This window comes from Oculina patagonica, chromosome 12, assembly GCF_052425735.1.
Source record: "Oculina patagonica isolate OP01 chromosome 12, crgOcupat, whole genome shotgun sequence".
Classification (NCBI taxonomy): Eukaryota; Metazoa; Cnidaria; class Anthozoa; order Scleractinia; family Oculinidae; genus Oculina; species Oculina patagonica.
The window spans coordinates 25,731,660-25,742,929 of NC_135769.1; the positions used below are offsets into that span (position 1 = coordinate 25,731,660).

At 37.4% G+C, this 11,270-nt stretch overlaps 2 protein-coding genes across 3 annotated transcripts in view; one reads left to right on the forward strand and one right to left on the reverse strand.

Annotated features, from left to right (window-relative positions):
• Positions 1–3,590, reverse strand: part of LOC144633819 (ADP-ribosylation factor-binding protein GGA1-like) — a 105,855-nt gene extending 102,265 nt beyond the window's left edge. For both annotated transcript variants that reach the window (XM_078492702.1, XM_078492701.1), the window contains exons 1-4: positions 3,503–3,590; positions 3,342–3,426; positions 3,182–3,257; positions 1,909–2,007 (exon numbers count right to left, since the gene is read on the reverse strand). In XM_078492702.1, the coding sequence (XP_078348828.1) occupies positions 1,909–2,007; positions 3,182–3,257; positions 3,342–3,426; positions 3,503–3,530 (288 nt within the window). In that variant the 5' untranslated portion in view covers positions 3,531–3,590. The remainder of the gene's footprint in view (positions 1–1,908; positions 2,008–3,181; positions 3,258–3,341; positions 3,427–3,502) is intronic.
• LOC144633853 (ribosomal RNA-processing protein 7 homolog A-like) lies at positions 3,568–10,429 on the forward strand. The gene is made up of 7 exons (XM_078492749.1): positions 3,568–3,765; positions 3,855–3,974; positions 4,870–4,993; positions 7,441–7,538; positions 7,753–7,890; positions 8,990–9,041; positions 10,005–10,429. Exons 1-7 carry the CDS (start codon positions 3,568–3,570, stop codon positions 10,088–10,090), a joined length of 816 nt encoding a protein of 271 aa, XP_078348875.1. The 3' UTR covers positions 10,091–10,429.
• The last annotated feature ends 841 nt before the right edge of the window (positions 10,430–11,270 follow it).

Below are 11,270 nucleotides of genomic sequence, written 5' to 3' on the forward strand. Positions count from 1 at the left end.
ATAAAACACGACGGGCATTTGTGAACACGAGGGAAATGTAGAAAACATGAGCCGCAGGCGAATGTTTTCTACATTTCTCGAGTGTTCTCAAATGCCCGGAGTGTTTTATGACAGTATAAAACATGGCTTAGGCTTCTTTCTTTGCTTTATGATACAGATTTTAGACACCGCGAGTGAAAAGTTTAATTAAAAATATGTACAACAAGAGCGAGTAAACAAAGATGAAAAGCAGAAAATAGTTTACGGGAAGACCAGAAAACTGACACAATTTCATTCAGTATTCGACGTAAAATAAGGCTAAGCATTTCAGGTAAGTTTGTTACCTTTTAATCTTGATCTTGTCTTTTTGAACTTCGATAAACTTCACCGACTCCACCGAGTGCAATTTCGTCTCAGCATAATATAGTAGTCTCGATGACATCCGTCCCTTGCTTCGTTCGACTTGAACAAGGCGTATAATTTCCAGAAAAGCTATTGCTTCGGATATTCCCGTAAACCTTAATTGTTGTCACAATCAAGTTCCAGCATGAATAGACGATTTAAGAGGAGATTGTCGAAGAAAATCTTCGAAAGAAAACTCTCTCGCTTGCTTTCCTTGCGAGTTTCATTCAACTCAAGCAGTGGACACCGCGCCACAATTTTTCCCGCCTCACTTTGTTTACATCAAAATGAAATGTCCAGTGGATTTATACTTAAAAAGGAATTTAATAAAACAATTATTCCATTCGCCCTTGTTGGATACGAGTAGTTATAGCCAACGAACAGTCAACGACGCGCGAAGCACTCGAGGAAAGCTGACGAAAAACAATAAAACATGATTTTTCTATGCTTTATACTCTGATAAAACATAGGTTTTTAGCCAATCAGAGCGCGCGTAGACTCCTATCTATATTATAATATATATATAACGAGAATTCAACCATTGAGCACTTTACGCCGATTTTTCCAGTTTATAACCTTTAGCATACAACAGTTAACGGCGCGAGAAAACAAAGCTGCAAATGCACATAGCTTTACAAGCGAATTCGCTATTTCAATAATATGAAAGAAAAATTACTGGCGACAAACTCTCCTAGCAAGAACTTTATTTAAATAAACACACTGCGTTACATTTATAAACTTCGTATCGCATCGAGGAAACTTCGCCACAAGCGAATAAACTACTGGCGAATCAACTGGCGAATTTTGAACAAATTGTGACAACACAAGGAGTCGGTTAATTAAACTATAATTGCGACGTAAATCCAATTAAAAAATACAATTTACTTTACCAAGACGATCCCAAGAGTTCCTGAATACTCTTAGAAAGTCCGCGGATGTGTTGTAAGTTCTGATGAAAGTCTTGTCTTCAACTCGCTTTCACTTATCGACACTTCGCCTTCGCCTGTCTTCACTTCGCCTTTGAAGAGTGATTTTTATCACTGCTGTATTCTTTAGGTTTTGCTTAGCGTGTTTCTGTTGGCTTGCATTTCCATTAAGTTCTTTAAAGGCAAAGTTTTGTAAAGAAACAAAACATGTAGCCATGTTTTCAAAGCATAAACTGCCGTCAAGAGCAAACTTGCCGCTCGCTTTCTCAACCTCGTTGGAAACCATTTAAATTCTCGCGCTGTGATTGGTTTAGTCGTACTTAGTAGTCTAGATGCTGATTGGTTATATTTTTCACATGTGAAGAAAGCTATACGCGAAGCTGATAGGACGTATAGCTTTTTTCACATGTGAAAATATAGCAAATATAGAATTCTATTTGCAAGGTTTATTGCTTAAAATTCTCGCTATATATATAATAAATATATTTATTTCATTACTGTACATGCAGTGGAAAAAACGTATAAGGTTTACGTAAATCTTATGTAATTTATTGACAAATATTTGTCAAAAAATAATAATATTATTAATACCGATAATTACCTTTGATGATATCAATTTAATAAGCTCATTCAAAAATCTGTATTTTCCAACTTCAGTGTGAAATCGCTGGCCACAGTTTTTCACACATGCTTCAATAAGCTGGTCAAAAATATAATGATAAAATATAGGTGATTTAAAAAAACTGTTTAACATTAATTGAGCTCACTATATACTGTATTTATAATCATCTGGTACCTAATATACCAGACCTCTCAACCTCAAAGCACTGGAAATCTGGAGATTGAGGTAAAATAATCTGGAGGTTTCAGTAAAAAACGGGAGATTGATCAACTGACGGACAAAAATAGCTACAAGAGTCCTAAAACCAGGCACTAATCAAATGACTTGTTACTCTGCTTACCCTGAGATTTCTGTTTCTCATTGTGAGATTGAAGTGAAAACCGTGAGTCTCACGAAAAAATCGTGAGACTTGAGAGGTCTGATATACATATCAGTAAATGAACAGTTTGAGAGTTTATATTAGTGGATGTTGATGACAAGGACTATAAGAATAATGAAGATAACTGATAAGAATGTAACAGACAAAAACTTGGTGTTTGACACTACACTGTAACTTCCTGCTAATTTGTCCTATGGACAACCTGATCCCAGTTGTTCAAAGAGTAAATAACACTATCTACCCTGGAGATAGATCCCTGTCCAGTAAATTTTTTAAAGTGTTGACAAAGCAATCTATACTATAGTGGATAGCACATAGTAATTTCCTGTAACAAGTGAGCTGAGAAAACCTTGAGGAAAGCAAGACAGCCTCAAAAGTTATGCCTACAATGTAGATGCTGACGGTTATCGCCCAGATAATAAATAGTGTAAGTAGCAAGAGTACCTGTACAACCAGCCCCTCCCCTCCCCTCCTCTCCTGATGGTCTATTCTTCCCCAATAGGCAGAAGCCCAAGTCTATCACTTTGGTTTTTTTTTTTTCTAAGGAGTTATCCAATTTAAATTACTCTATGTAAAGCCTGTGTCTAAAGGGGTCTAATTAAGCTTAATAAAAACAAGAATTAACAAAGTTTAAACACTTGTTCTCATTACATGTAATTGGCCCAAGCTAAAAGAATGAAACAACAGACATACCTACCAAATTAAAATAAATGGTAAACATGCAAAAAAATCTGTAAAGAAGGCACTCTTGTGTCTTTAAATATTACAACAGTACAATTATGATATCTGGATCACTATTGTTACATGCCGTTATTTCATTGGCTGCTGTGATTTTGATTGTGTATCTTGCGAAAGCAACAAAAGAAAACTCACATTAAGTCCAAGTATTGCCTCTTCCTCTTTAGCGCTTTTGACTTTCGTCGCCATATAACGGATCCCAATTAGTGGACTAGAGAATAAGAATGATACAGGACATGTTCAGCTTGAGAATCAATATAAAAACGTAAAATGTAAAGGGTACAACGATTCCTACCCGTCCAGGTCCAGATTTACTCTGTCGCATACTGGAGTCACGTAATCCACCCCTTCCTTGCTTTTCGATGGATCCGTGGCTTTATCTAAGAGACAGTTAATGCTGTAAATGAACACGGAAATAAATCAAAGCAAGCAAAACAAAAGGGATTGATATAGTACCTATCAAATCCTCCAAGGATTCCGCCATGTTTTCCTTGTTTGCGTACCCAGCTACGCATGCCCCGATGTGCGCGGTTGCTCAGTCAGTTATCAAAATGGCGTCCGAAGTTGGTGGTTTTCGAACGATTCGCGTAAAATTCAGCGAGAAGTGTAGTTCTTGTCATTTTCTATATTTCAAAAAACATGCAGTAAGAGATGAAGACACTACAAAGCCGGCCGATAAGACGCTCTTTGTAGTGAATATTCCCCCATATTGCACAAAGGTGAGACCGAACTTCTTTGTTGCATGTCAGACCACGTTTCGTTCCTATGTGTGTAAGCGTTCTTTTCTTATGCCTGGAAATCGTCCTAGGGTTCGTTGAAGCGCCTTTTCAGCTGTTGTGGGGCAATAAAGGACGTTTTCCTTGTCAAGCAGCCAGGGTCGGAAGAAAAGGAAACGGCAAGTTTGGTCATCGCTTCTGACAAAATCAAGGTACTGTTTAATAGTGTACGTTGCAAAGAATGTGTCATTTACTCTACACTGATTTTTTTGGCTAAATTGCAGACTACCCGCAACTTTAATATCTGTATCGTTACACCTTATTTACCTTTATCATCTCCCAGTTAATAATCAACTAGAGTTTAAAATTATTAACAGAGGGGCCAGAATGGGTAGAATGGGAACTGGGATTTAGGCAAATTTTCATTGGGAAAAACACAGGCAGCCCAAGCTCACGATGAGAGGAGTTAAAATAATTAACACACTACTGTTTGAAATACACATAACTGGCTTAAAATGCCTCGGACCGGCCTGCGAACTGAGATAACAACAGACATATTAAATTTATTGTGACATAACAACAAGACATTGAGGTAAGTTAAATTTATTGTCAATTCAGCTACAAATTTGAAAGCAAACAAACCTTTATAAATATGAACCATTGTAACACAACCATATGCCACCAGGCGAGAGTCATGTTTCGTGTATTTCAATAGAGTATTATGTTAATTATTTCAATTCCTCTAATCGTGAGCTTGGGCCACCTGCGGGAAAATGAGATCTGGGTCACTGGGACTAGGTTTGGTCACTGGGAATGGGAATCGCAGATATATCACAAAAACAATTATTGAACTCAGTCTAGAATTTTGAAAATATCAGAAAACAAAGGGCTGGGAAATGGGATTTGGACAAAATTGGGAATAAATGGGAAATTTGGGGGGTATAATTTATACCCCCCTTTCAGGACCCTCTTAACAGGTAAACCTTGGTCTTCGAAGTTGGGGGTTGGGCATGGTGCTGGACCACCTGACCCCACAAAAAGCACCCACTTTACTTGTTGTTACTACAAAAGATGCACAATGATGAAGATGTTTTTTTTTTCCTTTAGGGATTTAAAGTTGGCTACATTGTCTTCAAAAAGTCTTCTTCCTTAACTGCTGCATTAAACCTAGACAGCTCTACAGTGAGAGTGCTATCAACAGAGAAAAATCCAATACAAACAGGAATGAAAAGTAAGCACAAATAGGAATGAATCGTTTCTGTCCTGAGCTCATTGTATAGTTTCTCATTAACTGATTACCATTCATTTTCTCTTAATGTTAGTTCTGAGAATTTTCTCAGTTATGGTATAAACAGGGTCTGGAAGGGGGTGTCCTGATCCTGCATTCCCGCTCATTTTTCACTAGAATCCAGCATCCCAAACTTTTTACACAGCTATCCTGAATCCCGTTTTTCATCCCTTCTGTACAGAACGCACTTGCCCTGATACAAAACTTTGAAAACCTATCAGGACTGTGTTTGAATGAAAGAAAAACGAAAGCAGTTTGGCTGGGGTAAGATAAAAATTGCAAAGCTAAACCCCTTAATTTAAACTGGACAAGCGATGCAATCAGAATTCTTGGAACCTACCACTCATATGATAAGAAAAAAAACTTGAAACAAAACTTTTCGATCAAAGTACAAAAAATACAAACAGTATTTGATATGTGGCGCAGCAGGGATTTAACTATGTTTGGAAAAGCAGTGATTATAAGAGCACTTGGAATCAGTCCAATTGTGTATTCTATATCCATGTTGGAAGCACCTAAGTCTGAACTTGAAAAAGTAAGTAAGTTGATTTTTAAATTCTTCTGTAAGAATAAACCGGATAGAATAAAACGAGAGGTGTTATATCAAAATATTGATAGAGGTGGGATTAAGTTGCCCAAAATTTTTTTTGATGAATAAAGCACTGAGGTTAAGTTGGATCAGTCGGCTTTTGGATGGTAGGCCATGTAAGTGGAAGACAATACCACAACACTTCTTAGACAAACTGGGTGGAATTGAATTTGTACTGTTCAAAATGTAATTATGATGAGAAGAGCTTGGACAAACAAATCCCAGCATTTTACAGAAATATGTTATTGTATTTTAAAGAACTAAAATGCCTCTACGACAAAGAAAATCTAGAAAAATTCGTTCTATTCAACAACAAATTGATTCTTATTGACAAAAAGACCGTGTTTTGGAAATCTTGGTTTAATAATAATAATTATTGTTACTGTCCAAGATCTGTTAAAAGACAATGGCGCGATAATGACTTGCAATGACTTTACTAATAGATACAAGAACGTTAAATCAAGCTTTCTTCAGTTCTATCAGATGATATCAGCGATTCCAAAACGCCTGTTTCTTTTAGGCAAAAATAATAGCATCGATAAGGAGATTTTCCATAATGGTAAACCAGTAGCTTTAGGACCAAATACCAAAATAGATATATTTAAATTAAAATGTAAGGACTTTTACAGACTATTTATTGAAGGAAAGTACATGCAGCCCACAGGCTTTCGGAAATGGTCCAACTATTTTAATAGTGATGTAACAAAAGAATGTGAAAACTGTCTTAAATATACTCAAGCTATTTGCCAAAATACCAAAGTCCTACAAACAACTTTTAAACTATTACTGACATCGCATTGTTTTTACTAAACGAGAGCTGGCATTCTGTAATATTGCCAAAGACACAAAATGTATCTATTGTGAACAAGAGGACTCGATAGAACACTGCCTTTTTCAATGCAAATCAGTGCTCGACCTCATTTCCAGTGCACGTAATTGGTTTGAGCAGAAAACAAACAAGTCTCTGGTTATAAATAACTACTCTTTACTCTTTGGAACAGAACATCAAACAGCTGATAACACGAATCAAATAGAAAACCTCTTTATTATATATCTAAGACATTACATAATTCATAATAAAGTGTGGGACAGCCAACTTAGTCTAAAAGAATTCCAAAATAAATTTAATAACTATTGTAGAACCTTAAATTAAATTAATGGAATAAATATACTTTACATAGTGTATTTGAAATTGCTTGATAGTATATTGGAGAATTGTTATACTGTAGTTAGTTTTCCGTTTTTTTTTCTCTTTTTGTTTGTTGTATATCGTTCTAGTTTTACTTGTGCTGTACTTGTAACATTTTATTTTATTTGAATAAATTATTAAAAAAAAAAAGAAAAAAAAAAAAAAGAATCCTGTTTTTCCTTTCCCCAAAAATACTGCAGGGTTCACACGCGCCTTGAAAGTCCTTGAAAGTCCTTGAATCTCAAAATAAAAATTCAAGGCCTTGAAAGACCTTGAAATTGGTTTTCGGTCCTTGATAGTCCTTGATTTTTTTATTGAATGTCAAAAGTCTTTGAGGCAATGAGAAGACCGCCAAAATAAGCAAGCACATCAACCATTGATTTGGCGTAAATTTCATGAAAAAAAGTCCTTGAAATTTCCAAGAAGGGTCCTGGAAAGTCCTTGAAAAGTCCTTGAATTTTTGGTCTGAAAAAGTGTACGAATCCTGATACTGTAAAAAGACTAATTTCTGTAAAAGCTTGTAAATCTAAGATGTAGATTGGCACTTTTGATTGATATTTTGAATTTTTGCATTTCAAATTAGGCTTTGCATTTTTCATATTTATTTTGCAGAATGGATTCAAGAATACCACATGCAATACCCTGACTCCACAAAGTTACAGGCTGAAGTTGATGAATTTATGGCAAAGTTTGATGCAGAGAAAGAAAAGGTACATGTACATACAGTTTAAAATTAATTTAAATTTTCGATATGATTGAGTACTTTTTTAAGCTTTCTTAGCAACGTAGTCTCTTTTACTTAAAGTACTGTACATACATGTTATTGTAATTCTCTGTGATTTTGGCATGGTTCTTTAAGTTTTATGGAAGTCATGCTTAAGATAGTTGGTAGTGCTCCTTTAATATCCATTTCCTTGTGTTCAGAGTGAACAAGAAGAAGCTGAAGCACGGAACCAACCTGATGATGAGGGGTGGGTAACTGTAGGAAGAGGCGGGCGGAACCCTGCTGCACCCAGGCTAGATGCTGCTGAGTTACAAGAAAGAAGAAAAAAGAAAAAGAAGGTAAGATTGATTTGTGTAAGGTAATGTTTAGGTCTGCATTTGAGCCTAGTGGCCCACCAAGGCCGGAGCTTATCCTTGTTTCCATAGCATGAAGCGACTAAGAGTATTTCTACTCCCTCGTATGTGACATCAGGATGCTAGTCCATTGTATGGTTACCTTGGCATTAAACTCGCCACTACCTACATGTACTTTTGTACTCCTGGTTGGAGAGAGGTACCATGAGAGTAAAGTGTCTTGCCCAAAAACACACCACAGAGCTCCAGCCAGGGCTCAAACCCATACTGCTTGATCCGGAGGCCGTTTGTGCAAGACAGTGAAAACAGCTTTTCAAAATCCACAAGTTATTCATGTACAACTTAGGCCTGTAAACATCAGTAAAGCTCACGGCTCACAACATCAAAAGAAGATATGTGCACGTTTAGGCACATTTAAATATTTAGCGAGATGAGACGCTCTTTTTCTCAAGAAAATTCTCACCTTTCTAATCTCTTAGACTTCGAACATTACCTGTTTCTTAGTCCGTCGAGCTTGAAGCCAAAAAAGAGCTCGCACGAGTGGAAAAGTGCGCGTGGAAAATCTGCCACGGTCAATTTTTCCATTCGCGCTCTGTTTTATTTTTATTATTATTTTTTTTTTTCTGCTTCACGCTGGACGGAGTAAGAGGGACTGCTGATAGTTTGCTAGTCTTTATGCATGAAATAGGAATGGAGCGTCAGTTTGAAATTAAGTAATTCAGCGAACTTCGATTTAACAAACCTCTGTTCATTTTATTATACCAAAGTCCTCGGTATAACGAACGATACTCTTGCGTTCCAGTAATACTAATTATGGGAAAGAACCGTGATATAACGAGACCTCGATATAGTGAACGTATATATTTTGCCAGTCCCTCGGCCCTTCGTTGTGTTAAGGTTCCTTTGACAGAGATGGTATCCGGTCGTTAAGCCCCACAGACGATGAGCCCGGAAGTGAAATCGATTAGCCCTCAACTCTTTCTTGACTTTGGCTTATTAAATGAAGACTGAGCAGAGGAATAAAATCTCCTTTGAGTAATAACTGGACATTGCATTAATCCTATGATATTTACTTTTATTGTAGCAGGCGCTGTTAAATTTTTACCAATTTCAACAACGAGAGACCAGGAGAGAACGTGAGTACTTTCATTGATCGTTTCTTACAAAAGTCATGTACAGTGTAAATGGAACTTAACGCTCGCTTTCAGGAAATGATAAAAAATTAAAATATCGATAGAAGCAGGAATTAAAAGAAGATCAGTCGTTCTACATGTACGCTTACTGAGGCTAGGGTGGATATAATGTGTCAGTCAATTCCAAGCGAGATCATCCCCCCCCCCCCCGGGCGAACCCCCGGGCATTTGACTTTTTTAAAAATGTTTGATCAAATTCCCCACTATGTGGGCCAGTTGCACGGTCAAATGCCCCACCGGTCGGGGCTGAAATGCCATTTTGAGTCGGTTTTCTCTTTAAATCGCGGTCGTTTTGCCTACGAGTACGAGCGAATTCGCTTAAATGACCAGTTACCTTCTTGCTATAAACACTCGGTCTAGAGGGACACTCGTGCCCTATTTATTAGCCAATTTTACTAGGAAAAGATAAATACATTGAAACTAGGTACTTTACATTAACGTAACCAAATACTAACTTCGCGCACTTGAGCTCGCTAGCGTTTTATAGTTATGACGCATTTTGTCAACGGTCAAATGCCCCACCATCCGGGCTTCAAGTCGATCAAATTCCCCACTATCTGGGCTCAGTAGCGGTCAAATGCCCGGGGGTTGCCCGGGGAGGGGGGGGGGGTGATCTCGCTTGGAATTGACTGATACATAACTAGGAAAGAAATATGATACACAAGAACGTCGTACTTAGAAAAGAGGAATCGTGCCATTTCTTCTAGATTGTTCAGTTCAGTGAAGGTCATAACGCACAGACCAAATGCAACGTAAACAGTATAAGGAGTTCACTTTAGCAACGAAATTTGCGTGTCCTCAAGCGGGAATGAGATGTCAGAAAACAATACATGTAACTCTGTACCTGTATAAGTATTGCTCAGGTGGCGTTAACTTTTCTGTTTCATTTGTTTTTATGTTTGACAGATATCGCACATTTACGAAAGAAATTCGACGAAGACAAGAAGAGAATTGCCGAAATGAAGTCTGCGAGAAAATTTCGACCATATTGAACATATCTTATTTTTATTGGTCATCTTCAGTGAAGTTTTCTGATTCACTCCAGTATACTACACAAGTGTATTCTTGATAAATTATTCTTTCTTGACAAGAAAAAACATGTAAGGTTGTGAAGCTCGTTATTGCTCTGGCTATAGCTCCTACACCTGTTATTTAATAATTCCAAGAATATTCAACATCTGAAATCGATACTTTGAACTTGGAGTCGAGAAGGCTACCCTATCCCCAAATGTTCGAACTGTGGGTAACGTTCGCTGCTCGCAAAATGGAATAGGAACTGCAAAATGATCACCTTGAAAAATTCTTAATAAAAATAATTTTAGTTATTTTTATTTTTGCTTTTTTTTTTTCGTTTTTCCATGGCTAGCCTGACACGCATGTTTCGTCTCTGCCCAGGGACCTCTCGGTGAAGCGAACTCACGAATCAACTCGTCGAACACCGCGTGCGAAGTCACGCTATTATCGGGGGAGGAGAGGGGGGTGGAGGGTAGGAGGTGAGGGGTGGTGAGAGGAGGGGACAAGGCGATTCGCACTTCAAGTAAGTTAAACTCGAGACGGCCAGGATTTTTTCCCGGTCACTCGTTTTTCGCACAATTTAAAAGCCTGTAACAGAGGCTACTGTCAATTATTTTTTTTAGTAAGCTTTTTGGGAAAAGGAAAGGCATTATTACGCAATTCTGGACAATATCATTAATGATAGGCCGGCTGTCTTTGAAATTTGGTAGAACTGATAACCTGACTATATTTGCGTATGATAAGGGGTCGAATTGACTGTATCACAACAAAGTCTTCAAGTAAATGAGCAAAAACAAATAATAGTCAATATACAGGAACAGTATTAGTACAAGAACTTCGCGGACCAATTGGGAATCACCACGTTCGTGTCGGTCTACTTTTTAGTCCAATATTGTTTAAAGTGATACTTCAGTTCAACCTATTTTTATCAAGCAATATACTCTGATATACTGTTTACGTAGTTTATAAAGAGAAAACAAACCACTGACCAATCAAGAGTCGCCACGAGGGTCTATAGCCTTTCCCCGGCAAGGTTAGTCCGCGGCCAAATTTTTACAAGTAGTATTCAAGTATCAAGTACCCTAGCAATATGCTAGTGTTTGCGTTGTAAAGAAAAAAAAAAAACAACATTAGTACAACTGAGTAAACTGAACTTTG